The sequence below is a fragment of the Benincasa hispida genome, chromosome 6 (assembly GCF_027475165.1).
Source record: "Benincasa hispida cultivar pf3 chromosome 6, pf3_genome.v1.1, whole genome shotgun sequence".
In the NCBI taxonomy this organism is placed as follows: domain Eukaryota; kingdom Viridiplantae; phylum Streptophyta; class Magnoliopsida; order Cucurbitales; family Cucurbitaceae; genus Benincasa; species Benincasa hispida.
Genome location: NC_143483.1, coordinates 48,948,053 through 48,975,887, shown reverse-complemented (window position 1 = coordinate 48,975,887; position 27,835 = coordinate 48,948,053). Strand labels below are relative to the sequence as shown.

General features: G+C 35.6%; 3 protein-coding genes and 3 long non-coding RNA genes across 20 annotated transcripts; all 6 read right to left on the bottom strand.

The window, feature by feature from the left end:
- Positions 1-1,540: 1,540 nt before the first annotated feature.
- On the bottom strand, positions 1,541-3,431 carry LOC120080415 (threonine synthase, chloroplastic-like). The gene has a single exon (XM_039035074.2). It carries the CDS (start codon positions 3,293-3,295, stop codon positions 1,700-1,702), a length of 1,596 nt encoding a protein of 531 aa, XP_038891002.1. The 5' UTR covers positions 3,296-3,431; the 3' UTR covers positions 1,541-1,699.
- A 2,717-nt stretch (positions 3,432-6,148) lies between these two features.
- On the bottom strand, positions 6,149-8,186 carry LOC150035735 (uncharacterized). 4 transcript variants are annotated; one of them, XR_016530189.1, is made up of 5 exons: positions 8,051-8,186; positions 7,762-7,846; positions 7,458-7,632; positions 7,007-7,114; positions 6,149-6,354 (listed from the first exon to the last, which is right to left on the bottom strand). It is a non-coding gene; the product is annotated as an uncharacterized LOC150035735 (long non-coding RNA). The 4 variants fall into 4 exon arrangements; XR_016530188.1 differs by having other exon boundaries at positions 7,945-8,082; XR_016530190.1 differs by lacking the exon at positions 8,051-8,186 and adding an exon at positions 7,945-7,965 and having other exon boundaries at positions 7,762-7,842.
- A 386-nt stretch (positions 8,187-8,572) lies between these two features.
- On the bottom strand, positions 8,573-11,692 carry LOC120080240 (PHD finger protein ALFIN-LIKE 4-like). 4 transcript variants are annotated; one of them, XR_016530185.1, is made up of 7 exons: positions 11,511-11,688; positions 11,235-11,362; positions 11,046-11,078; positions 10,127-10,355; positions 9,521-9,656; positions 8,740-9,083; positions 8,573-8,653 (listed from the first exon to the last, which is right to left on the bottom strand). XR_016530185.1 is itself a non-coding variant. In XM_039034832.2 (6 exons), exons 2-6 carry the CDS (start codon positions 11,329-11,331, stop codon positions 8,823-8,825), a joined length of 756 nt encoding a protein of 251 aa, XP_038890760.1. In that variant the 5' UTR covers positions 11,332-11,362; positions 11,511-11,692; the 3' UTR covers positions 8,573-8,822. The 4 variants fall into 4 exon arrangements, 2 of the variants coding, with proteins under 2 accessions (XP_038890760.1, XP_038890772.1); XR_016530186.1 differs by having other exon boundaries at positions 8,740-9,053; XM_039034832.2 differs by having other exon boundaries at positions 8,573-9,083; positions 11,511-11,692.
- Positions 11,693-12,084: 392 nt separating this feature from the next.
- Positions 12,085-17,422, bottom strand: LOC120080239 (nuclear transcription factor Y subunit A-3-like). Of its 8 annotated transcripts, none has more exons than XM_090314817.1 (8): positions 17,074-17,346; positions 16,158-16,286; positions 15,066-15,148; positions 14,420-14,746; positions 14,035-14,147; positions 13,887-13,964; positions 13,554-13,727; positions 12,085-12,676 (listed from the first exon to the last, which is right to left on the bottom strand). In XM_090314817.1, the coding sequence occupies exons 4-8, from the start codon at positions 14,736-14,738 to the stop codon at positions 12,353-12,355; spliced, it is 1,008 nt and encodes a 335-aa protein (XP_090170943.1). In that variant the 5' UTR covers positions 14,739-14,746; positions 15,066-15,148; positions 16,158-16,286; positions 17,074-17,346; the 3' UTR covers positions 12,085-12,352. The 8 variants fall into 8 exon arrangements, with proteins under 8 accessions (XP_090170943.1, XP_090170944.1, XP_038890754.1 ...); XM_090314818.1 differs by having other exon boundaries at positions 13,554-13,733; positions 17,074-17,340; XM_039034826.2 differs by lacking the exon at positions 15,066-15,148 and having other exon boundaries at positions 13,554-13,733; positions 17,074-17,367.
- Positions 17,423-21,814: 4,392 nt separating this feature from the next.
- LOC120079989 (uncharacterized) lies at positions 21,815-23,804 on the bottom strand. 2 transcript variants are annotated; one of them, XR_016530191.1, is made up of 3 exons: positions 23,223-23,804; positions 23,050-23,122; positions 21,815-22,041 (listed from the first exon to the last, which is right to left on the bottom strand). It is a non-coding gene; the product is annotated as an uncharacterized LOC120079989 (long non-coding RNA). The 2 variants fall into 2 exon arrangements; XR_005482385.2 differs by lacking the exon at positions 21,815-22,041 and having other exon boundaries at positions 23,028-23,122; positions 23,223-23,739.
- Positions 23,805-25,424: 1,620 nt separating this feature from the next.
- On the bottom strand, positions 25,425-27,293 carry LOC120079990 (uncharacterized). Its single transcript, XR_016530192.1, has 3 exons — positions 26,708-27,293; positions 26,534-26,618; positions 25,425-26,027 (listed from the first exon to the last, which is right to left on the bottom strand). It is a non-coding gene; the product is annotated as an uncharacterized LOC120079990 (long non-coding RNA).
- Positions 27,294-27,835: the final 542 nt, after the last annotated feature.

Genomic DNA, 27,835 nt, shown 5'->3' with positions numbered 1-27,835 from the left:
ACGTTCACTTAGTATTCTTTATCCTATTGCTTAATATTCTCTCAAATTGATTACGAACAGATACGCGATTAAACCCTAAAAGATAGTAAAACCTTGAATATCAACGTGCATTCTTCAAGGAGAAGAGTCTCATACCTTTCAGATCATGACGATAGTGGCAAAAGCATAGAGATGACCGGTGAGAAACTTGCGAGGATTGCTCAGCTGAAGTTCAGAGAGAAAATAGGAGCGAATTTGAGAGAAAATTCTTCAAAGAGAAATACTTTGAGAAGGAAACAAAGGAAATGAAGGGATCTATAGTTGTAAAAGTATTCAAAGAGGCGCGCAAATATCAAACGATCTGAAGGCTTTTTAAAATTGGGGGTAACTTTGGAATTTCGCATGGGCAAAAGCTCAATGATAGAAAAGTTTTTAAGAAGAGGTCATTGGTAGAAAAGTTTTTGGTTTTTGGATCATTTTGTGAAATTTTCCATGATAGTTATGGGTAAAGCTTGGGTCGACGAGCGGGTCCAAGTCTAAAGACACCTTAGAAGTTTGGGCATCTTGGAAAAGAAAGTTAAAGCCTCAATCTTGGGTTGGCTTGGCCATACTCGCCCAGTGACAAAGGGGTAACAATCGAACTGAGTTTAAAAATCTTGCAACCTTAGAAACTACACCTATGTTGACACCATCGGTATTGCATACGTCCTAAGCGGATGTTAGATGAAGAACCCTATAAATAGTTTTATTCATCTACCTTAAGGGATAAACAATATCATAATTATCTAGCGAACTAAATACTTATTGTACTTGGGCTTTGAAGTGTGTTCAACACGACACTAGGACAGTGCGAGTTCTCTCGCAAGTTAGCTTAGACTAGTTCTTCAAGATGGAAGAATTCCACCGGGAGACAAACGGCCTAGCGAGATCACGCCAACAAAAACCATGGTTTTATTTATCCATATATATCTCAAATATGACGTGTAAAATCTAATCTTAATTTGTCAATATGTGAGAGAGGTAGTTGATTCTCTAACACCAAGATAAAAAATTCGAATTTTATACTAATTGAATTATACTTGTATAGATAACTTTTGTTTCGGTTTTCGTTATTCTCCTTTCATTAATTTTTTTTTCTCCCTCTTTTGAAGTTCAGCTCTAATTTAACACATTTACTATATTATATAAAATTATTATTTATTTTTAAAAATAACTTTTAACATGAGCCTCCCATCTTAAATTTTTTTAAAAAAAAAAAACTCTCATCTTTAGGGAGAGAATCTTGATTAATCGAGTCAAGAGCTATGTTCACATTTATTGTATTATTTTGAGTTGTTCAATTGCTCAATCAAAATTCCTAAAATTACTTTTTTGACTCAAAATCCAACCTAATTTTTGGAAGGAAAAAAAAGGTTCAAATGTAAAGAACTAAATCAAAATTGAAGGAAGTTGAATAATTTCTATCGGAAACGCGATCACCGGGCATATTGTGTCCGTCAAACGTCAAAATACCATGACACAAATAATCAAACAAAAGAAAGAAACAAGTATACACACAAACTTTGGAGAAACGGCAAAAGCTCAGTTGGTACACTGTATGTTCATCACAAATATTCAACAACAACAACAGCTAGACGGTCAAAAAACAGAGTCTTCGATACCTTGAAGACGAAGCTCCACTGCACATTCATTAATTAATGGCGCTTCTCCAAATAAATGCCTATGACTCAAATTTAGGAGTCTTCTTCAACAGATGTTCCTTAAGAACATCCATAACAGCCCCAACTTCCGCTTTCACTTCCACCGGCGGGTTTGCATATCGGCATTCCATCCCCGGGATTGCTCGCGAGTGGTAATCGATCTTGGATTGAGTGAATTTCAGACCATGAGCAGTGCTTACCACCACCGTCCGGTCACTCGCTCCGATGACGCCGCGGTTTCTCAGCTTAATCAGAGCTGTTAATGCAACCCCTGTGTGAGGGCAAATGAACATCCCCGTCGAATCAGCCTGAGCCGTGGCGTCCATTAGTTCCTCTTCCGTCGCTTCTTCCACAATTCCGCCGGAGTTTTTCAGAGCGAACACAGCTCTGTCAATGGAAACTGGATCCCCAATCTGTATTGCAGAAGCAAAAGTCGTGGTCGCCTTCAATGGCGAGAACTCTTTCCAACCAGATTTGTAATACAAGTAAAGCGGATTTGCATTTGCCGCTTGAGCACAAACCAGGCGTGGAATCTTGTCGACGAGACCTAATTCTTTGCACATTTGAAAGCCTTTGTAAAATGCATATATATTCCCTAGGTTTCCGCCTGGTATGATTACCCAATCTGGCACTTCCCAGTCGAACTGTTGAAGGATTTCAATGGCCGCCGTCTTTTGCCCTTCCAGTCTCAAACTGTTGAGAGAATTCGCCAGGTAAATCGGAAGCTCCGCCGTGACTTCACGGATTAGTTTCATACAGCCGTCGAAGTCGGTATCCATGCTTAAGACGAAAGCGCCGTTTGCAATTGGCTGAACTAATTGCGCGATGGAAATTTTATCGGCTGGGAGGAAGACAATGGATGGAATTCCTGCGGCAGCGCAGTAGGCGGAGAGAGCGGCGGAGGTGTCTCCAGTTGAGGCGCAGCCGACGCCGAAGACAGGGCGGTTCATTTTCCGGAGGCGATTGACTTGGCTGACCAAAACAGTCATTCCAAGGTCTTTGAAACTACCGGTGTGGCTAATCCCGCAATGTTTGACCCATAGATCATTCATACCTAGAAACTGTTTCCCAAAACGCTCCGCCCAGAAGAGATTCGAATTTCCTTCGAAGGCGCTGACGATGTCGCTGGAATCAATCTCCGGCAGTACCCACTCTTTCTTGCTCCAAACGCCGGACCCGTACGGCCAGGTCGTCTTCCCCACGCGCGAATCGAACAGATTTCGCCAATACGCTCCGTCGAATTTCTTCAACGCTTCCATGTTGTGCTGAACATCGAGAAGCCCGCCGGACCGGCTCCGATAAACAATTTCGTCGAGCGAGTACCACTCGGAGGAATCATAGCCAGAACCAAACGGCACATACTTCGCCGAGAAATTATGGCCGACGTCAACGGCTACGGAACAACGGCGATGAGAATCGTCCTGAATATTGGCAGAAGCGAACTGGTGTCCGAGGGGCGGAGATGAGTGGAGAACAGGGGAGGCGGCAGAGTCGGAAGTGGCGGAGGAACAGACGACGGTGAAAGGAGAGGAAGAGTTCCGGCGAGCGGAGCGGTGGAAGAGAGAATCGGGTTTGGTAGAGAAAGAGGTGTTGAAAGAGAAAAGGGAGGAGGCCATTTTCAGGGGAGAGTTGGTTTGGGAGAAGAAACGTCGCCGGCCGTCGGAGGAGATACAAACTTGTGGTGTCAAAAGAGAAGGTAGGGCCTATTTTATACGCCTCATTCACAAATAAACTCATCCTTACCTTCATTTGGGTCACCATTAACACGTGGCCTATAATTTATTTTTTTTTTCTTTTTTTCTTTTTTCTTTTTTCTTTTTTCTTAAATTAACAGGTGGCAATGGCTACCACCTGCCACTTGCCACTTTCCACTTATTTTATTATTTTTTTTAACCGGCAAACGTACACCTAAAATAAATATACAAATTGTAACACAGGAGTCTAGAGGGAGAACCGTTAATTTAAGCAATTATCTCACTTAAATGACAAAATCGTATTAATTAAATTACCATTATAACTGTGGATTCCAACGTAGCTGAATACATAAAATATTTATTTCTTTAAAAGTGAATTAGCTTAGTAGTATTGTTTGAGGTTAAATTATCTATCTCTGCATTCCTCTTGAAGATTTAAGGAAAAAAAAAACCATTTTAAGTTTAATTTCTATTTAGTCTCTAACTTTTAAAATATTATCCATTTAATCTTTAAGTTTTAAATTTAATTTCAATTTAGTCATTAAATTTTAAAATGTTATAATTTTACTTTTAACATTTGAATTTTGTTTCATTTTGTCTCTAGTTTTCAAGATTTATATTTTTAATCTCATTTTTTTTACTAAATAATCATTTCCTAATGTATGTAAATAAATTTTAAGTAATTATATAAATTATAATTAATTAAGTTTCACTATTTTTCATCATTTTTAAAATTAAATTTAAAATTTCAGTTTATAATTATTTTAAATTAATTAATAAACATTGATGTCAATGATTAAAAGTGAATATTTAATAAAAAAAAATTGAAGTAAAAATGTAAAATTTTGAAATTTAAGGACTAAATTGAAATAAAACTTAAATCTTAAAAGTAAAATTATAATATTTAAAAATTTATAGATTAAATTGAAACCAAAATCTCAAATTAAAAACTAAAGGTTAGAGATCAAATAGAAGATGCCCAAAGTCTAAGGATAAAAATGTATCTGTTAAAAAAAAAAATGGCGTATGCTTTGATTATTGAACTAAAAAAATATTTAGTTGAAAAGTGCAGCCGGGGGATTACTATTATTTAGTAATTTAAAAATTGCTCGCTATTTCTTTAGGGTTTTTTTTTTTTCCTTCTTTTGATTGTAACTCTCAAATATGCAATTACAAAAATTTGGAAAACATTGTTATAGAAAAGTTTTAAAAAAAGATTTCTCCGAAAAAAAATTAAAAAAAGAGACATTATTCGAATTAAAAGGTTAGGATATGATGGTAATAAATTTAGTGATTCTTGCATATCTGAAATTATGCTCTACTTACAAAAATAATGGCATTTAATGACAAGGACATATTACCTAGTGAGATTCTTTTTGTAAAAGAAAAACATGTTTCTATTTTTTTATAACAAAAAAAAACCTTGAAAAAAGAGAGAACAAAACAATTATTATTCAATGCATACATATGGTATAATATGTTTGAGTTTCGTGGCGTCTAGGACCTATTTGATAGAGAATCTAAAAAATAAGAATTGAAAAATAAGATACTCTAAGAAAATATGGTTGTATTTTATTTTTTAGACATGTGTTTGATAGCAGATTCAGAAACTGGATTCCATTTTAAAAAATAGTTTAAAATCTCTTTGATACTATATTTATGAATCATAAAATTACCCACTAATATTTAGTTAACAATACACTATCATTAATTAATTTATGAATATGACTTATGTTAAAAAGAAAAAAAAAAAGTTATTTTCAAATATAGCAAAATGAACCAACATATCTACAAATATAACAAAATATCATTGATAGATGCTAATAAATACTAATAGATATCGATCAATGTCTATCACAGTCTATCATTAATAGGTTATGAAATTTTGCTATATTTGTAAATATTTTCAACAATTTTACTATTTACAACTATTCCCCCTAAAAAATTATATAATTATTCTTTTGTAATATTATATTTTTTATAACACATCATATAATATATATCTTATTTTTTAAATTGAATTTATAACATGACATACTATGTTTTTAATTTTTTTTTAAATCTTTATTTAATATAACTATACCTTTTAAAATTTAAAATTCAAAATCTGGATATTATAAAAACATACCAATGTTGTTTTCAGAATTTGCATTATTTAGATCATAAAATCTTAAAAAAAAATTTAAAAATAAAATTTGATGTGTCTACCAAATACATATTTTTTAAATTCAGTAAATTTAAAAACATAAAATAGAATCTAAATTCTCATCGAAACACCCTTAGATTTTTCTTTAGAGTGAATTTATTGGTTTGTAACTTTGGGCAACAGTTTATCCATTGAAATGATGTTTAAATTAATTTATGGGTTGGAATATAATCCTTGCATCTTTTACCTGTTGACCGTTGAGATCAATTAAAAAATATTTATTCTAGTCCATATATTATGACCTATACCCCCTCCTCCAAAAGGAAAAAAGGAAAAAAAAATCACTTTTTTCCGGTTAGTTTTCTTATGTTATGCAGTAAAAATACCTCCTATTTTTTCCGGTTAGTTTTCTTGGATGCAAGAGACTGTTTTGAGTGGGTCCAAATTGACTTTTAAGCCCGAAATCAAATGGCCTATTCGACGGCCGTACAATTGAACGGCCAATGTATGGAATTGGACAATACCACTCACCATTTGTTTCCCTCCTTACAATAATACTTGCCTCCTCGTCATAGGGTATCAGGTACTCGTCACCGTAGGACTTTTAATAAGTAATCATCAAAACAACATTTGAGGAAAAAAATTGGTTATTATAGTCCATAATTATAGTTGAACTATAATAATTTGTATTTGGACCATAGATTATTTTAATTTAGAATAAATAAGAATTTTAAAATAGTATTTGACTGTAATTAATTAAATAATACAAAATAATATCTACTGTAGCTAGAGATGATTACAGTAATCTTAGAATAATTCTGACCCCGAACATACCCTAAAAAAGAGGAATGCAAAAAGTGAGAGACAATTTCTAAATAAATAAATAGCTATCAATTTTTAAATTATAACAAATATGCAGCCAATGAGTATGACAAATTGCTTTCCTGGATTATATATATATATATAGATATATAGATATATATATGATAAAAGTTATGACAAATTGCTTTCCTGGATTATGTGTATATATATAGTCGATAAAAGTTGCTTCTTTAATCCCTAAATTTTGAAGCAATTGTGCTTTTACTGTTTTTAGGATATACTATTGACAAACTTCATTTTGACCCATCAAACCCAACATAATTTAGTGTATAAAAATATCAATTACCATCTTAATGGTTGATACTTCAATTTTTCACTTTAGTTGTTGAACTAAAAAAAATCTATTTTCACCCTATATTGTTTCTTCATCAAAATTCTCAAGTTGTCTCTCAAAATATCATTAATTAACATTCTAATTTCAAAAAATTGAATCTCTCATATTTTTCTAAAATAAAACCGCCCATGCTTTTACATTCATATATAGTATGACACAGTTCAACGAGCCACCTTATGCATAATTCAACCACATATACCTTTCTCAAAGTTAGAAAGTTTTGATTTTCACCCACATTTGTTAAACCACCAAGAAGAAAAGTGATACGAACCTAACTGATAAGTGTGAATCATATCCAATGTTGTCAGCGAAACCACCGACATATATCAGGCGTTCGTTCGCTTCTTTTGTTATAGATGAGCCAATGTTCACATCTAATCTGCAAGCATGCAGAGAGGAAATTTCATTCAACTTGTGTCCGCATTACCTTCATATCAACAGAAAATGAAACTTAGTTCAATTAATAACACGATGGGCAAGAGTAATGGCATACATTGAAGGATGTACATCTATTTCAAACGAATCAGGTTAAGTAATCATCAATCTCATAAAAATAAAATGTATCCACTTCCACATGACTCTTAAAATCAACCTAAACAAAAGCACACAAGTTGAGATAGTAAGGACCTTTATGTGCTTAATATATTGTTGGAATAACTTCGAAACACTTTTTTAAATACTCACAACGTCATTTCAAACATATTTTAAAGAATGGTAAGAACCTGAATCGTGCTAGCCTTTCAAGACCCATGAAACAGCCTAATCAACATCCACCGTATTTAACTTTCCAAGAATATCCAGTGCTGTTAACCCCCAGTGTGCACCATCCATTCTAAGACAGTAAGATGTTCCATAATCACAATATGAAAGTCACTGTTTCTCCGTGCATAAAACCGCCTAAAGATGGGAATATAGAATAAATGAATAGCACTCTACTATCTTCCAAGTATAAATGAATGATAAAACCAAGAATATAAAGCAATAGAGTGCTAAAGAGGAGGTAGATATATGAATGAGAAAACACACCTTTTCAACAGATATGATGTATTTAACGCATTTCTCAGCTACCAGTTCCCCCATCAATCAAATGCCAAGTTGCTTAACTTACTACCTTCAGGGTAAAGTAAACCAGATGCATAAGAAGTCAAACTCGATAAACAGAATGATCACGAACAAATGAGTTATTGGTCAGGAAGTAAATGTAGATACCTCACTAAATAAAAATGCATTCGATTGATTGGTTTAGTTTCAAATTGAACTCCTATCATGAAATTGAAATCATCGTGAAAGATGAAAAACTATTGTGTTTTACAACCTTAACTAGATTTCAACATCAGAGAAAACTTCATTTCCGAGAGTTGTAAAATTTACATAACCAAAACAAGGGTTCGGTTGTGCATTGTTCTGGACCTGGTTTCATGTGCTGCTGCATCAACCACCGAGGAATTAGGCATTGCCATTCTCATATCTCGTACTTCTGCCATGAATGCATAGCACACCAGCTCCATCCACAACAGATATGATTACTGAAGACTAACAAACCAGAATCTCAAACATCTTTGCGCAGAGCATGATTCCACAGCATCCAACAATGCTTTTTTCACCTGTCAATTTTGCCTTGGACAATTATCAGATTGCCAGAAAGCATCGTCAAATCCTCATCCAAACACACTTGGATCTTAACAATTGGCACATTAGAGTGAAGGGTGGAAGACGGAAATGAGCAACCTCATTTCACCCAGTAACCAGAAGAAAACCAAAGTAAAGTTAACATACCTTGGAAATGAGAACGATGTTTATGTTCTGAAGCCCAGGGCAAGAAGAAGATCAGAACCAATTAACGAATTAAACAAGATAAATAAGAATGTTTCACACTCCACTGACGACAGGTTCGCACATAGAGAGCAATCCATGTTTCCTAGTTCGGAATTACATAGAATACATTTTAATAGCCTATAAATTATCCGAATAAACAAGGTTCCAGCCAACGCATTTAGTACATACCCTGTGGGAACGTGGATTAACATTGAACTGACTACAAGTTAGTTTAATCCTCCATGAATAAATTAACTAGGTACCCATCATTATCAGGGCCGTGCTCTCTTATTGCTGCACGAGGGGCATTTGTATTGCTTGATATGTTCAGCCCTTGCAGGAGTGATCTTCACACACTTGCCATGAAACCACTTCTCGCAGATGTCACAACATATCCAGAACTCGTCCGACGCATAATTCTCCCCGCATGCCCCACATAAGGTCTCCCCGTGCTCCTCCTCATCTTCTTCATCCAGTCCCTCGTCCTCATCTTTCGCCAATCCCTTAGACAATTTGCTTGATTCAGAACCTCGCTGTTAATAATGTTAATTTTGTTTTTAAAAAAAAAGAGTTAAACAAATATTATGGTCAAAAGATCATATATAGAACGAAAACCGACTGGACTTATAAAAGCTGCAGATAAATTCCATCATGTGTAATGTCTTGAAATTCAATAACTTAGTTGCAAAATGAACAATGTCTACATCAATAATTTGCTTCTAATACTAATATTTACTGCATGGTGATATAGAAGCAAGTCCAAATATTTTCTCAACTCTTTTTCCTTAGTAAATTTTCCTTATATTTTATTTTCTGTTCTTGAAGAGAGAACAATTGCATAGGGTAAAGAAATAGCTTATTATATCAATTGCTAGCCCTAAGGACCAAAGTTTTTCATCAATCAACCCAATTAAGACAGATCATTGTTCACCAAACGAAAATGAAATAAGATACCGAAAAATCTATTTACCCCTCTTGGGCCCATCTTGGATTTGTTGCTGCTGTTATTTGAAACTGATGACTTGTCTTTTCCCTGTTTCTTCACACTTCCCGTCACAACCTCAAATATTGTGGGTAGATCATTTATCATTGTAAAAAGGCGTTTCCTGGATCATTAATTAATTCTACAAAAATTAGCAAATAGTGACACAAACAAGAGACAAGAATCACGATCAAGAAATAAAATACATGAATTTGTGTCTATTTCCCCAAGCCACCTACTTTTCTTTGATCCTTTTGTACAGAGACACAGGCTTTACTTTCCTTTGGTATTTTATTTTTTAACTCAAATTTATCAGTTAAAATACAAGGCTTTTACTCATAAGAATAATGGCCCATCAGTCAGTTTCCATATTGTGAAATCTTCAAAGAACAGGTGGAAACACAATTAATAAAGAGATATGCCAGACATCAGAGTAGTGCTCTGTACATCTAATCATTTTGTTTCTCTTTTTGCCTTTTTAAATATCAGAGACAATTTTTGTATTTTCAAAACCGTAGTCATACATGTAGCATCATGTAACTGTGGTGCCGAAGCAGCAAATTTAGTTCATAAATGATAAGCGGAAGAAAGTACCTGTCAGATTTATCAAAGCCAAACCTAGCACCAAAATAGAATGCCACAGCAAGAAGCCAGGCATCACTATGAACAGCAACAAGGGATAGCCAATCCTTTTCTTGCATCCCATCTCTAGCAAAGTTAATGCCCAATGCTGGTTCCGGAAGTTCTGGAGGTACTTCCTCAGCAGGCAAATTAACTTCCCACTGTTCATTAGGGAACCCATAGAGGCAGAGGTTTTCCTTCTCTGAAATTTGTAACAGTTGCGTAAATAGTTGAAAAGCTCACCACTGTCCGTAAAAGCAGAAATAGCTACACAGACTACTTGAGTGCTATTAAAAAAGTAAATGGTTCCATTCCAAAAGCAAATACTTAATTATTCAAACATTAGAAGGAATTGGGTCCCCAATATTAACCGCATTTATTCCTTGAGTGACCTAGAACAGAAAGTATGGAGAAAAGTAGCAGCTAAGCTCGTATTTTTGTCACCAACTTCATACTCAAGAAACAAGTACTGACTGAATTTCCAGTAACAATTACTTACTACATTCTAGTTTGCAAACTACAGTTGGTGATTTCAAACTAAGTTCCAGGTATCATCCACATTTCACGACGAATTTAAATAAGTTGCCCAAAAAAAAAAATTTAAAAGAATAAAAACGCTAGTAAAACGCAGATTCCAGCTATAACGTGTGTGTGTAAACAGTAAAGCAAGTAGCTCTTTGAAATCTCACCAAATTAGAGGCTCTCACTATCAATAGCAATAAGTAGTTATCGTGTTACTTTATTTTTCCATACCAAAAATTCATGAATCAAGAGAATACCCCACAGAGAAGATTTCAAAAGAATATTAATTGACACCCATAAAGAATAGTGTTGACTATCGAAGCCCAATGGCAAGAACCCAGAAGCTATGTAAAAGAAAAAGAATACAGACCAGGGTCGCAAAGCTGATAAAATTCTTCGACATCTGCAAGATGGCAAGAGAGGAGTAATTACAAGGCACCCCCCAGAAAACTGACTAGAAATGTACAGCGCCATGAAAGCCTATTGGAAACCCTAAAACTAGAAAACGAAAAGCCACAAATAGATAAGGAGGAAAAGGAAAACGGAGAGTAAACAAGACCGGCGGTGAGAGCTCTAATCATTCCGGCACGACGGCCCTTAAAGTCTCTGAAAACCTCTTCCACAGTCCGAGGATTGTAAGCTGCTCCCCCATCCATGTTTGCTAGGATCCGGAGACCACTTTTTAAGCTAGAATTCGGGAAAGGAGAATCAAACAGCACGAAATGGTTAAGGAAGTCGAAAAAGAAAGAAAGAAAGAAGAAATGGAGGATGAAAAGCATCAGAAGAAAATGCAATAAGAAGAACAAGAAAGGCCACTTCTGCAATGGTTGATTACCTATGGAGAAGAAAGGCACAGAGAAATGAAAATCAAACGCACAAAAAATTTCAGTAGCAGAACAAGTGTTTTCTTACAGTCCGAGCTTTTGAAGATTGGGCTCTTTCTTTCTCTTTAAAAGGAGAGGGAACAAAAATAAAAAATAAATCAAATAAAATCGAATAAATAATTTCATTTTATTTTATTTAGCTTCACAATAGCGGCAAAGATACCATGCAAGAGCGCGACCTGAGATTTCTTCAATATCCATTGACGTGGCACGTGCTCTTTGGCTGGCGGATTTAAATCGATTTTTAAATTTGATTATATGGCGAGAAATGCCGCCAAGTCAAAACAACAGTAAATAAATCTATTCGTTGTTCTGACCAAAGGATTACAGGACAATATCTCTTACTTTTCGTACACGTGTCATGATTTAACATCACAAACGCTCCCAACGGTGAACAACCGCCGCGGCGTCGCAGGCGATCAGTATCGAGCAGAACATGAAATTCCAAATAAGGCGCAACATTGTCTAAATTCTTCGGAATTGCAAAAATACCCTTCCTCATTTTAGCTGTTTCAAACAAATCCATGCAGCCCAAACCTCTAAATCCATTACATCTGCTTCTAAAATATGGTTTGTTTTAAACACAAGCAAATTATTGAAGGGCATCATGCCAATATTTTCAAGTACATTAATGGCTGTCTTTCTGCCCACTCCAAACTAAAATCACAAAGCATAAATAAGTAACAAAGCCAAGGATGATTTGCCTGTCTAGTTAAACTAACGTGCGACTCTGGTCTGGTCTTCCTCCACCTCCCCATTTTTCTCACTAGACAACCGATGCATGGTCCTATGTTCACCCATGCACAAAGCGTCCACGATACTGCTCCATTCTTCCACCCGCATTGGAAGAGACGGTGGAGAACTGACTGTCAGACCGCCCAAACATAACCGATCCATTTGAGATGCTTGTGATCTCAGAGCAAGTTGCAGTCATGGTGCCACGGTCACCTGTTTCAGGACTACAAGTATTGAAGTCTGGTGTACTTTTCTGTTGGTACAATGTGGCTGGAGGAGTTATATGATCGGATGGTTGGTTCTTTTTCACACTGAGAAAGCGTCCACCAGATCCCCTCACTCTGTTCAGTGCATGAAGATGTCGAGACTCGTGAAGATATGGCTGCAATGAAGGGAGAATTTGTGTATAAAAGTGAAATGATATCATTGTCTAATAAAAAACTGAAAGGAAGGACGCTCTTATAAATTTTAGGAATAGACGAGCTTGTTTAGTGGGCCAAAAAATGTAGGTGTCAACCATAAATTGAAATGAACAATACTTGGGGTTGCACACATTTGTGCAACCTAACCAATTGGCCAATCACAGTGACCAACTTTTCCTTCTTTTTTTTTTTTTTTGTTATTAATATTTTTTTTAATTTCTTTTCCTATGCTTACATGAAGGTGAAGGGAATACTCAATTGAAATACAAGCAAGAAGCATAACCTTTTTGTTATTAATATTTTTTTTAATTTCTTTTCCTATGCTTACATGAAGGTGAAGGGAATACTCAATTGAAATACAAGCAAGAAGCATAACCTTTTTTTTTTTTTTTGAGTGACGTGTGTTAGGGCCACATATCAACCACATGACCCAATAGTATTTTATGATAGTTAACAGTGGCCAACATGGATTGAAACCGAGAACGCAATTATGTAAGAACTCATGGAAACGTTTTTCACTCTTTTCAGAATGACTTTCCACACGGGTCTCCTTAATAAGCTTGCATGTTCATTCTTTTTCAAATTTAGGTTAGACCTCATGGAAACATTTTCATTCTTTTCAGAATGACTTTCCAGATGGATCTTAGTAAGCTTGCATGTATATTCTTTTTCAAATTTAGTACACATTTGGAATGACTTTCCAAGTGGGTCTTAACTTAATAAGCCTGCTTAAGGTTCCAGAGTTCTTCTCATTCAAACATATTTAACTCTTGAGGAGTTCATTCCAATTGATTAATGATGGGAGTGTTCAAAATCAAATTCAAAAGGGAGGGATACCTTTCGATTTCTTATGACTTTGTTTTGAGCCTCAAGCTTTGCACGAGATTGCCTCCTCCTAAGAATTCCATGGTATTGTTTTGCATTGACATAGATGGGCCCATCTTCAGCAAGACCATGCGATATGGGGACTCTTGCAGGTGCAATTCCAACCGCACTGGAATTTACCTGAGCCTGAGTCTGATGAGAATCATATCATTGACATCAAATAAGAACCAAATAAAAGAAGATAAAATGCAGAGAGAATTTAAGAGGCAGATAGCTCCATACTGATTGACTCGCAATGTAAAGTTCAAAGGATGAGGAAGAAACAAGATGACGAGTGAAACTTACATTAATAGCCTGCTGACTGTAGGCACTGCACAATAGCCCGCTATAGTAAGGATCAATGTATGGGTATGATACTCGAGTCTAAAATCGAGAAAGAAATTAGCCTAGCAACAAATAAGAAACAGAAATCAAATAACACAATTCAACCTACCATTGGATGGCTGCCATCAACTTGGAGAGAATTGAGCATAAATTCAGGGTTGCTAAACAAAATAGATGGTTTCATCTGATTCTCCACACTCTCGCCACAGTTTTCATCTTGACCTGAAGGAGGAAGAATTACTTTTGGTTAGACAGCCCAAAACACATCCAAAACGTTGAAAACATAAAAGATAACCATAAATGAGTAGGCAAAATAACTTTTACTGCAGGAAACATCCTTAAACCATTTTAATTGGCAAATAGAATAGAATAAATTAAGGAATACAAATAATTTGTACTCATTGTTATCTGTGTCGGGGTGAGCCACACTACTACTAATCAAACAAATGTAGAATGATAAATAAATAAACCGAGGAACCTAAGCATGCAAGTACCAGATTCTGAAGAAATACATTGCTCTTGAGCATTTTGCACTTCCATAGCACACACTTTAGGTAGAGATTGACCAATTGAATGGGCAGTGGATGACTCCTGATCTGGTAACTGAAGGCCTACCCCTAATAGCTTGTGATGAGGCTGTGGGGGAGTTTCAAGTTTTAGAGTTATATTATCAGACAAGGCCATTGTAATCTTCTTTTCGTTTGGGTTTCGCCACGGTGTACAATCAACAGAAAATGGAAATACTGAATGGATGGAGTCCTGATCAAGATTTTTCTGAGAAAAGTTCTCAAGTGGAATGGCCATCGTGTTCATCAACAAGTCTGAAACCACAAATTGGGGCCAAACAACATATTAAAGCAGTGAAGATATTCTTCTCACCATAGGTAGCTCAACTCAAAACACAATACACACTCGAGAGTAAGTTGATAAGGTTAGAAGAAAGTTGATACAAAATACAAAGCAGACACACCAGAGGATGAGGCGATAAAACAAGGTAAGAAAGATATTAGGGGAAAAAAAAAAAAGAAAAAAAGGGACTTGGTTTAATTATTTCATAATAAATATAACTTGGCAAACCACCAAACCAAACTTCAATCATATCATATAGTATTTGTTTAGGAAAAGGGGAAATTGTGCAACCAGCTTAAGTTCGATCTACATCCTTGATATCGGCATCATCCTTGCGCCAATATTAAGGATCAACCATTATATTGGGTCTATATCTACATAAAGCAAAATGCATAAAGATTAGCTTAATGATGTCTACAAAACCCATTGACAAGAAATCTAAAGATTTCTCATATAAGAGTACAAGGTGGCATGCTCAAATAGAGTTAAGTGAAATGGTCGTGGTGCTAATTGATCTAAAGGGAAGCAACTGAACATTGATTTCCCTGGTAAGAAGGTAGTTAAATTGTTTATTAAAGTACCATTTTACTCCCTGTACTCTTTTTTTATAAGAAATTTTACTCCCTATACTTTGGGACTTGTACAATTTTACTCTCCATAATCTCAAATGTTCAAATTTAGTCCTACTTCCATCAATCATAAAATTAGTTATCATTGTCCGCGTGAAGTTACTTTTATCAAACTTGACAAATAATAATAGGAATTTTCATTCAATAAAATGCTCAATGTGAATATGTTTCTCAGATGTCTGGAGGGAAGACTTATAGGGACCAAGTTTTTTTTACCAAGAAGTAATCATAAACTAAAGGGTTTTTTTTTTTTTTTTTATTGGTAAACCCAAAGGTGAGGACTAATTTTAAGTTTATTAGAATGTATAGTCACTAAATTAAGACATTTGAAAGTACAAGGAACTAAAGCAAAACAAGTCTCAAGTACATCAAACGAAATGGTATTCTAAACCTATTTTTTCAAGCAAAACCACATCATTAATTCATCTTTCAAGTACAACGTATTTTAATATGTAACTTTCACCGCAACCTAATTATGAGCAGCTAGAGGGGGGGAAAACGACAAGGTTGCCTTCAATTCAAATAAGAAAAATACCATAAGATTTTAAACTATATAAGGAAAATGACTATATGCTGCTAGAAGCCTATAATGGTGCACTGTCAAGTGTCAAGAAAAAGATCTTATGATCAAGAGAAAGTATTTCAGATCAAATTCCAGGCAGGCAATCAAATATGAGACGCACTAACAGAAATATAGAATTATACATATAATCAAGTCACTTGATTCAACAAAGATAACTTTTACAATGCCCACCTATAAATTCTTCATCTATTTATTCATTCTTCATTGTTGATCTGGCATCGCATCATTTATACATATAACCATAACAAAGATGTCACGAACCCGACTAGCCAGTAGTTGCAACAAATAAGCACAAGAAGTCTAAATCGGTTGTGTACCCAAAAGTCAATAACAGCATGGGAAAAACAAGAATTATCAAATTGTATTATAAATACGAATTACAAAAAAGAAGACAGCATGCTTTTTTAACAAACGAACAACAAAGAAACTCTAGTTCTAGTTCATGGCCTTTAAGAGGTTTAGATAATAAGCGCATACAAGGGGAAGCATGCAAACAGAGTTCTAAAGCACCAACCAACTTGTGGCATTCATCAAAAAGGAAGAAAGATCAACAAAACCATACTTGTAAATATCTGATAATGAAAATGACTTGAAACCCAAACGTCCGTAATTCATCGAATCTTGAAACATAAAAGAACGAGAATAGAAACCAAAACATTGAAACGATACCAGACGAAACTATAGAGTCTAATAATGATTAGCAAATCCCATTCAGAACAAGCATGGGCAAACAGGTGAAAAATATCAATGAGAAGAACAGCCCAACTGAAATGGAAGATGCATGAATATGAGGAACCCATAACCAGAACCAAGAAAGCGAAATGCTCTGTACAACTTAAAAAACAGCAAGAGGACAATAGTCAGGCTTAAACCAAACAACAAAACGAAACCCCCTGCCCTGATCTCAGACTTCACATGCATTCAATAATAAGCAAACAACACATAGCCCCTACAATTGTAAACCCGAAATAATGGAGAATCCAGTACATCACAAGAAACAATCGAGATGAAGAGAAAGCCGATATTGAAAACAGGAAAAATGGGGAAGACGATGAAAGAAAACAGTAGTAATAGCATTAAGGGAGACCTTAAAAGTGTTTTGCCAAGAAGTTAAGCAACAAAGAAGGATGGTGTTGGGATGTTCTCCGGCATGTCCCCTCTGCTGAGGAAAACCCACCACAGAAAAGGCAGTTGGAGAGTGAGAATCTTCAGCTCAGAATCCGTACAGTTTTTCTCTCTCTCACTCTTTGGGCTGTGAAGATCGCATTACAGAGAAGAAGGCGACTGAATTTCTTCCTCTTTCTGAAAAAACAAACGCAGTGGGTGTGGGCTCTGTGGGTGATTTTCTCTCTTCACACCCACCGCGATTCGGTCTTCCGATTTCTGGTTTTGTCCAATTTGACGTCTTTTTCATCGTAGGCCCCACCTTCGCGTCCAAACACAGCCCTTACCCTTATCTTTTGGCCTTATTCACTCTCGCTCTTCCAGCCGCCGTTAACTGTGTAACCTACGCCCACGCGCACTCCCTGCCTTTCTTTCCCCACCATTCCCTCATTTGCATGTCCCCTTCTACACGTTGCTTTCTCATATCCGCACGTGTATTCCACGCGCTATCTTCCGCGTGAGTAACATTACAATATTTGCCACTCATGTTTGCTATATATTACGAAACTACCCCTTCTGTTCATCCTTTTCCGAGACGAGTTAAAGTTGAGAAAAAGGATACACGATAGCTACTTTGACCTGTAGAATCCTCCTAATTTCCAAAATGCCACTGGAATCTCGGTAGTCTGTACAGTAGAACAAGACTTTCCTTTGTGAATTTCTATTTTTTCTCTCAATATATCCGATGATTTTGGGAATTTTCAAAAATAAAAAAATAAGAGAAATTATTTATATCAAATAATAAAATTTTAATCTTCTTTTTTAGAGGTGGAGAGAAGTTTACCAATAATGACAGTAATAATAATTTATAGAAGTCTATTGGTGCTGAAGTGTCTATCATATTTTCGAAAATAGTTTTGACATTTTTTCTTAAAATTTTTCGTAATTAATTGTTTTTAAATTTTATGTAAACCCAAGTAGCATATTTTATAATTTTTGTGGTACTAAAATTATGGAATGATTCAACTACGACATTTGTACAAATTTGTTGTAATTTGTATATTTGTAAGTTTTTTAATAATAAATTTGTTTTTATTTTTCTGTGTTTTCTCAAGTTTATACTCTTTTCATTTCAATTAATTGTTCTATCCATATTTATTATTAAAAAAAAAAAAACTTGAATTTCTAGATAAATTCTAAAAAAAATAAAACAAACTTTTGAAAATTAGATTATATAATTTTATAGGTTTATGCCAAATTCTATACATAGAAATTGTACTTGATCTTTAGGGATAATAATCATAAATTTGTAATTGGGTAAATAATGTGACTTTCGAGATAAAATATATGCACATTAGTGTGCTGCTTATCAAATAGATTTCGATGTCTGTGTAAGAAAATTTGTGTAGCAAGCAAAGCGTTCGAATATTAAAGTTAACTTACTTTCTCTAAAAGTTTTACCTAGTAATTATAATACTTATTAACTTAGGTCTTCTTCTTCAAGAATTTTCAAATTACATTTGAATTCTCTTTCCTCCTTTGGGTCGACTCCTTTACAAAGCACATTCTCCTCATGAATTTCCTTGGGCTAGAATATGCCTCCGAGCATGATGGCATGGGCCAAGCCACGTTGCTCTCCTACGCGATATCTTGTCTTGCACTTCTCATTTTGGCCCACATCTTGTCGTCTATACTTTCATTCATCTCAAAATGTTGTTTATGTCATTTGGTCCAAAATTATCCATATTATACAATTTTATTTTGAAATTTAAAATTAATTGATCTATTAGATATAAAATTTAAATTTTATATTTAATATAATTATGAACTTTCAACCTTAATATACATGCAAAATATAAAACTTCATGAACTAAATATATAAATTTTTATGTTTATCGAATAAATGAAACATAAATTTTAAAATTGAAGGAAATCAAAATGGTTCATATATAGTTCTGGTTGCGATATATATGTGGGGAACGGTGGAGGAGATTCAGATTTCAGATAGCCGTGCCATAGGATGTAAATCGTGGTTGCTTGTTTCCAAAAAGTAAGAATAATTAAAAGAAAAACAATAATAATGAAAATAAAATAAACTCGTGGGTGCAGCTTAGGGGTAATCTGGTAAAGTGAACAGGCAATGCCTAAGGTTTGTCGTTTAGCGGGGTTTATGGAAATCATGCTTAAAGCAACAGAACGTCAATGGAGGTAGAATAAGACCTTCGGCTACGGTCGTCGGGATCACATCCTCATCCAATTTGGCAAGCCCAATCGGGAATCTCACCGATCCGAACGTAGTTATTATACACACGAGGTTTCCAAACGTATTTTGTATTTTGTGAAGTTAAATTTGAGTTGGTGTTGATGTTGAAGTTGATACGATACAGTTATAGAAATCTCTCTGGACTCTCTAAATTTGCCAGCTCTCTATGGGTTTCGTGAGTTTAGGTCTAGCCCATGGATTTGGGCTTAGGGCCCAATTAATTGGATTTTGGCTTATCTTGGTATTTAAACCCAAATTAAGCCTATTCTTGGACATAACTTGACCAAAGCCTAAATTATAACGTCAAATTAGACGAAGTTAATTTTACTCGATCTGTGACAAAAACATAAAATTTGCCTTCAACTTCAATTTGGGACACATGTCAACTTTCAATTTGGTACACATGTCAACTCTTAATCGGTCATAAATTTGATGATTTTGGAATTTTGTCATTAATTTAGTGCACAACGTGGCAATTTGTGGTTGGTCCAAAATTTGTACTTCAACATACATAAGCTTAGTAATGTATATTTTTTAAAGAAAATTTTAATAAAAATGACGAATTTATTTCAAAAAATAATAATATCATAGAACAGAGCACCCCTGACTCTAAATTTAGAATAAATTGAATAAACCAATAAATTAACTAATGAATAAATGAAATAACTGAAAGTATTGTCATGTCCCAATGATCGAGTTTTTGTCATTCGTCGATCTATCTTTACCTTTACTTGAAAAAACATGAAGAGAAAATAATGAGTATATACATGTATTCAGTAAGCGATCCACTACAAGGCTCACTAGGTGAGTTGTTAACCTTCCTATCGGGACTCAAGTGCATTACGCATCGTAGACATAGGCATAAGCATAAGGGGCAAGCCTGAAGGCACGTTTTCGTAAGTAGTGACCCCAGAAGGACGCAAACATAGGCATAAAGTGTGAACTCGAGGATTTGCAATATACGATGTGCATGGCCCAATAAAAATACTAATAATTACTATCAGTCCACACGTAGTCATAAGCATATAATCATAGTCTTTAATCATGCCCATAATGGTTCAAAACAATCTCAAAATACATCCATCATTCAGAAACCACAACATTCACATACAATCATAATTTTTGTGGCATAAACATGATGGTGTTGACATTTAACATGTGGAATCAATTAGGATCTTAAGTACTCTAATTGCATTAATTTTAGCAAAAAAAACATGCAAGTTCGTATAAAGAGAATAGGGTTTCAAAGGTGTATCTTTGTTGAACTTTTCAATCCTTCAAATTCTAACTTGAATCTCCTTTTCAATAAGTTGTAGACCGCCATTTGATCTTCTTTACTATCTTCTAGAACCTTAAATTAGATTGTGGGATCAAAATGAGAGTGCATTAACGGAATTTTTGGAGAGAAAAACTTGTCTTTCTAGTTTTTTCTCTTGAAGATGAAGACCTATTTTTCAAAACATTCTGGTCTCCTTCTACAAATCTCAGCCAATTCATCCTCATTTTGTTCAATAACATCATGCATAATGAAATGGAAGAGGAGATGACACACAAGCACCCACAATCTGGGTGGAATTAAGTGGTGTCTTAAGTGGGAAAAACCCACTATAAGACTTTTCAAAATTTAATTAAAAAAACAACTTTCAAATTGAAATCTAATTTTAATTTGATTTTTAGGTTAAAATCAAATTTTCATTTTGAGAACCAATTTCAAAATATTAATTAATTTTAAACAAAAATTCATTCTCATAACTAACTTTAATAAAAATAAATAATCAAATATCAAATTATTAAACCATCAATTCCTAATACATGAATCCTTATTCATGTATTCAATATTTAAATTATATTTAAATATTTTCTAATTCTCCAATTTTATTTAATTTGATAATTAAACGTTTAATTATGTCATATATGATTGATAATTCTCTTGATCTGAATTTGAACGTTTCAAATTCTCTCATCACGCTATTTTAAAATTTAGTCTGTTCGTGAGCTATTAGGAGACCTAATGAACCTATATGGACTCCAACGATCCAATATTAATTGGTTAAACTCTTTCAACCGAATTAATCAACATTCGTTAACCATCAGATCACTCCACTAAAGCTCAGTAGTTGTACTCCTCTCATTGTAGATATATTTCTGTCCACTTGATATAACCATAATCAGTAAGTCAACCCTTCACCAGTTGTTCGTAATAACGGTTGGGTCAAACATTGTTTTACCTCCAATATTGCATCTTGTTCCATGAGTCCCACTGATCCTTTAATGAACAATTGGTTTGTGATCCAATCACCAAATTGTCCCTCTCAGGCCAATGAGAGGGGTGGGTGTAACAACCCTACCTCCTAGGACTACTAAAAAGGGATCGTTAATGCATGCATGCATAAATATTCACATTGAGGAAAATAAAGTAAAAAAAAAAAATAGAATAATCATGATTTTGAACTGCTTTAAGTATGTAAGAAAATGTTCTGCCATTATCTCAAGATCTTAAATCGTTCAACCCCGATACCCTTTTTAACATGAAATAAATTATATATAAAAAAATTATAATAAAATCATAAATGTAATAAAATCAAAACATGAGAAAATTATAAAGGGTCAAATGCGGAAGCGATTCTGGTTCCTTTGGCACTATCATGGAATTCCTCTTATCAGTCGCCCGAGTATCCTTGCCCTTACCTGAAAAAAAATAAAGATAAAGGTTGAGTATAAAATACTCAGTAAGTGATCCAATTACCGGGATCAGGCTATACATCCACGAGCAAAGAAAGATAACCCATGGCTCATACAGCTACATCCGTTTTTTATGATGAAAGGAAAATCAAAAGACATACTATCTTGCTTTGATACGCATGTCTAGCGGCCCGTAGGCACACCGTCAAACATGAAAATAATATGAATGTGAACCCGTTGACTCACGCATGTCTAGCGACCCATAGGCACACCGTCAAACATGGAAATGATATGAACGTAAACCTGTTGGCTCATGCATGTCTAACGGCCTGTAGGCTCTCCATCAAACATGAAAAATAACATGAACGTAAACCTATCAGCTCACGCATGTCTAGCGGCCCGTAAGTTCACCGTCAAACATGAAACATGAAAAAAAAAAGTAACATGAACGTAAACCTGTTGGCTCACGCATGTCTAGCGACCCGTAGGCACATTGTCAAATATGGAAAAATAACATGAACATGAACCTTTCAACTCACGCATGTCTAGCGGCCCGTAGGCACTGTCAAACATAAAACTAGACCTATAGGTCCTCTGAAATAAAACATGCGTCAAGGCGAGACGGTAAACCGCTCTATTAGTCTATTCATGCATCACATACATATTATCAGTATTGATTAGAAATTCGAACATGCTCATAATACTTATAACTGTCATGTAACAAGTAAAACATAATGACAAAAATCATGCTTCAAGAGTCCATTAAGTAACTTTATAGGTCTAGTCTAAGCCGCCTGACACGAAGGCACCGGTAATAGTACTACTTACCTCAACTTGGTCTCAAAAGTCTGCACAAATAACTCCTTAATAGCCCTTGGATCAAACTCAAATCAATCTTATGACATTAACCACAAGTTTAGTTTAACAACTATGGCCTAGGAAGTGAGTCAAAGATTAAATAAATCCTCGGGGTCCAAGTCCAAAGGATAACCAACCAACTTACATAAAACTTACCCAACTCCAAAAATTTTCTGTCAAAAAGAATGGTCTCTTCCTTGATAGCAACGCCCCAAAATCTTCCAAAATCCTAACACAATGGGTAATAACCAAAATTGTTTCCAACACAAAGTGACACTCCAAAAATCTCAAAAAAACCCAATCCTTGGCCAAAATAAACCAACTCTTACCCAATTCAAGATTTTGCAAGAATAGGCAGTGGCGGTCGACGAACTCAACGGTGGCTGACCGGAACGACGAAGGAACTTATCAAGTGCCAACTGAAACGAGCAGTTGCACTGATCGGAGGCAGGGCGGTCGTATGCGTCGACTTGTGGCTGGTCGCGGCGGTAGAAATGGGGCTGAAAGGCTGGGCGCGGCGGCAGAAGCAAGTCTGCACGAGCGGAACGACTTTGGCGCGGCGACTCATAGTCAACCCGACGATCCAGGTACCAAACGAGGCAGCGGCAGACGACGAACGAAGGGATGGCTCTTCGCGGCGATGGGATAGCAACGATGCTCGGTGATGGCTCTGGCGATGCGACACGGCTAGAGAAGGAAAGAAGATCGGCAGTGGAAAAAAATAGGCGCCGACGCGGCTCTGGCGGCTAGGGTTTGGGTAAAAAAAACGGAAAAAAGAAGAGAAGGGCGGGTCGCGCGAGGTCTTGAGGAGAGAGAGAGAAATAAAATTTATTTTCTTTTTCTTTTTCTTTTTTAACCTTTCCCACAAGTATATAAAAGCTTAATCATTTTCCTTTTCCCTTTAAAAAAACAAATTCCCTAATCCTTTTTCAATATATATATATACTTATATATATTTTTCTTTTAAAAACTCCCACAAACAAATTTAATTATCTCCATAGATAATCAAATCTCCAAATGCAAGCCAAAATAAAACTCAATTAATTTCAAATAATTAAATTATATTTTAGCTTAGTCAAATACATAAATCTCATATAATTTATCCAAGTAGCCAACATAAAAAAATAAAGCTTAATTACAAAATAAATCTTACGGTGGGCCCCTTGTTCAAGACTCGGAGTTAGTACTTAAGGGAACAACCTTTCTACTATCCCTAAAAGCGGGTAGGAGTGAATTTCATCTTTCACCCTATGAAATTCACTCCTATGTCCGCAGCTATCTACCCGGTCTTAACCCTGAAATGGGAGGCTTATTGAGTCGGTGCTGTTGAGCTAACCCTCACCCATGCAAATCTAAGGATAATCTCGAATAAACAAGAGTTCATAGTAATTCAAGATTAAGGTCAAGTTACCTAGGTCGTCGCTTTGAATTAGTCAATCCTAAACAGTAAACAACGTTATAAAGTAAGAGTGACTTATTTCTTGGCCTGATCTTACACGAACTCTTTGCATAGGACGCCTCCATTTGCATGTCTCCACATCAATGATTCAGGATCACATCGTTTGTACTAAATACAAAGTGGACCGCATCCGATAGTGTTTTCAAAATAAGGTATATAGCCTTATCCGTATACTATAAACCGTTTTGGCTATCTACTCAAACTTGATCCACTCTTATGTCTCCACATAAAGTCCAAATACTGTTGGTTGGAAAAGAGGACAGGAAAATATGCATCTTATGGTATGCGTTAATCTCCATGTGTCGACGATCATGCGTTGGACTAGAAAATATGAAATATGCGTTAAGCTCGTATGCAATGACCTTGCGTTTCTGTCACAAGTTTTCTTGCTTTCTCGCAAAGTATAACGAGAACGCAAGTTTCTCGGGATGATCCAAGGTCAAACACAAGGACTTGTAACTCAATAATGTTTGTGAAGTAATGCGTTTGAGGCGATGAATAAAAGTAAAAAGACAGAAGTTAAAGGATTATGCACTACTCCTACTCCTAACTAAACAGATTGAGCAATGGAAGTTTAACTATGAGAATTGGTAGAGAAGAGGCAACTGTTAACACATAAAAGATGCATGAAGAAATAGAATTGTAGAGGGGATAAATTCACCGTGTTATTAAGCTTGGTCATAAGGGTAATCCCAGCTTGCCACACTAACGCATCGCACACCTCTTGGTGGTTAGCCTCATGTTTATATCTCTATAACGCATGGTTGCGTTGAACACAAGATTATTTCTATCTCTAGAAACACTGCTTACTTTGCTTAGTGAGTTCCACTACTTATCCTCTCGGACAGTTGGTTATAGCTACTCAGCTTATAGCAAGCATTGCGATAGTCTCGCACTAAGAAAAGAGGATTGACTCACTATACTCGCACAACATACACCTCTTGGTGGTTTGCTACATGCGTTATATCTCTATGCCGCATGATCGAGTATGTGATAACTCTTGCAATCTACACTTAACTCACTACAATGAAAGTAAAAGATGATAAAGAAGAATAAGATGATGAAGATGGTGTTGAAGGAACTAAAGAGATACATTGATTACAAAATGTATTAATGTCTTAAGTCGAAATGTAACAAGAAGAAAGATGGAGGGCTAGATGTAGGCAATCTTTTACTTCCATCAGATGTACGTCAAGACCGTCGGTGGTGTCATGAATGGATGGTGGAGAAGTCTCTCTCGAGCTCTATCTCTGGGAAAACTCCGGTCGTCACTCGGAAGGGGCTGTGGAGATGAAGAATCCTCAAAGAGTGTCTGCTCATGCTCTCATCTGTGATCACAAGGATCTACCTTAAGGCGGAAACTCGGATGATTTGAAGTGAAGATCCAAGGTGCTATTTATAGAGCTCAAACGCCGACAGCGTTGATGATTGCATTCTGACTCATTGCTACCTTTTTCGTGGTATGGGCAATGTCAACATCACCTTATCTTGTTGATACTCCCAAGGTATGCATTCATGCTCGTTTCTCCTGAAGTACCAACGCATTCCACCCACCTTGCGATCAACCTTCTATTACTTTGTAGCTGCAACATCCATACGATGAACTTGTCTTCTTGAAGATTAACGCATGCGATCAACTCTGCGATGAACTGGGATCAACGCATGCGATCGATTCCTACAATTGCTACAAAAATAAATATTTTGACGCAATATAACGCATGATATAAGGTTAGTGAGGATTTCTGGTGCTGGTCGACGCAAGCTCACTTTTCCACATGAATTTTTGGTATTATTAACGCATATTCTTCTTATTAGCCCTCATAATTCTAAGTAAAAGACTACAATAGCTTGTATTTCTACAAGCTATCAAGTACTCATGTAATAGCCATGAATCTTATTTAATTGGATTTAGTTTTTACAAGTGCAATTTACATATTCAATAACAGTTTTATTGAATAAACCTCAATAACTTCTTTATTGCAACTAGAATATATTTAATTTTACAAACTGCGAGTTTTAGGACATACAACCCAACAAAACAGAGGTCTCCGTAATCCCCCTTATCAGTCAAACATAGCAAGTCACAACAATTCATTCCAACATATAAAATCATGCTTTCGATACAATCTCATACTTAATAATAACTTGGGTTCGAGGATGAATCGGTAGTGAAGCGCTTACCTTGAGTTTTAGAGACAGGAATTAACCCAAGCAATCAAGCAACTGAACCTTCCTCTTAGTTTAGTGAATGCTTGAATCAAAGTTCCTAACACCAACCATAAACATACAGTTCAACTTGTGGGGCCAATCCCCAAAACATACACAATTTATTCCAACAATCCCCATATAACTTACCTAAAACTTGCCAAAATTGATCCAATGAAGAGTTGGACAGCCCACTAAAACACCTTAAAACTTCAACTTCAGTCTTCTAAATTCAAAATTGAACCAATCTCGGACTAAAATTACACTAGATAGCCAAGATCTTTCAAGAAACTCAAGAAACCGACCATAAACAACCAAACCTTACCCAAACAAACGCATGAACAAAGTCACTCAAGTAGATTTGAAGCTATCCAGACAAAATCTTTCGCGGGCGCTAATGACAGCGACGACCGCGACGGAGCTTCGTGGTGAACAACGAGTTGGGTTGGGCTGTGAGAAACGGACGACTTCTGACGGCATCAAGCGTGACGAATAACGACCGCTCGAGAGGATGCGTGCTACGACCGCCAACATGCTTCATGGTGGATGGGTGGCGGTCGACTACGACATCTGGCGGAAGCTGCGATTGGTGACTGGATCTCACGAGGGAGGGGGCGTGTGCTGCTTCAAGGAAGAAGGGGGGAGTTTCCTTCTCTTACTTTTTTTCTTCTTTCTTCTTTACTTTGCAAGCAAACCGAGGCACCCCCTTTAAATAAATAAAAACTCTTAAAATCCCAATCCCCTTTTCCCTCAACCAAAAATATTTATTTTCCCCAACAACCACATAATTTATTATTTTTTTTCACTTCAAATCCAATAATTAAGATTCCAATAGGATTTTAAATATCCATCAAACTCCACTTAAAACCCAATAGAAATGCACAAATTCCAAAACTAAAATTAAATTATATTCCCAATAATCGAATTAATTCCATATTTTGACCAAGATTAATTTAAACCGATCTAACTAAAATAAATAAATTCTCTATCTCTAAAATTCGAAGTTCAAATCTACATAATCAAGATAAATACATGCAATTTCCTAGAATTTGGCTTGTTACAATTTGACGCCTAAAATGGAGTTTCAGATGGTTTGATAATGTTTCTACTTTCTATCTTCTATTTTTGTTTTTCAATTTTTCTTTTAAAAAAATGGTTTTTTAAATAATTGTTTCCTTTTATTGTTTCTAAAATTTGAGAAACATTTCTTAAAAAAATATTATTGTAAATTTGAGAAGTACAACAAGAACACATATATAGAGAAAATATAATACAATA

Coding starts and splice junctions, on each gene's coding strand:
- LOC120080239 (XM_039034824.2), bottom strand. CDS start 14,738: ATGAACACGATGGCCATTCCACTTGAGAACTTTTCTCAGAAAAATCTT. Junction 13,965..14,034: donor TTGATGGCAGCCATCCAATG/GTAGGTTGAATT, acceptor TCTCGATTTTAG/ACTCGAGTATCATACCCATA. Junction 13,734..13,886: donor ACAGTCAGCAGGCTATTAAT/GTAAGTTTCACT, acceptor GATTCTCATCAG/ACTCAGGCTCAGGTAAATTC.
- LOC120080415 (XM_039035074.2), bottom strand. CDS start 3,295: ATGGCCTCCTCCCTTTTCTCTTTCAACACCTCTTTCTCTACCAAACCC.
- LOC120080240 (XM_039034832.2), bottom strand. CDS start 11,331: ATGGATGGGGGAGCAGCTTACAATCCTCGGACTGTGGAAGAGGTTTTC. Junction 10,356..11,045: donor TTATCAGCTTTGCGACCCTG/GTCTGTATTCTT, acceptor TACAAATTTCAG/AGAAGGAAAACCTCTGCCTC. Junction 9,657..10,126: donor GGCTTTGATAAATCTGACAG/GTACTTTCTTCC, acceptor TTAATGATCCAG/GAAACGCCTTTTTACAATGA.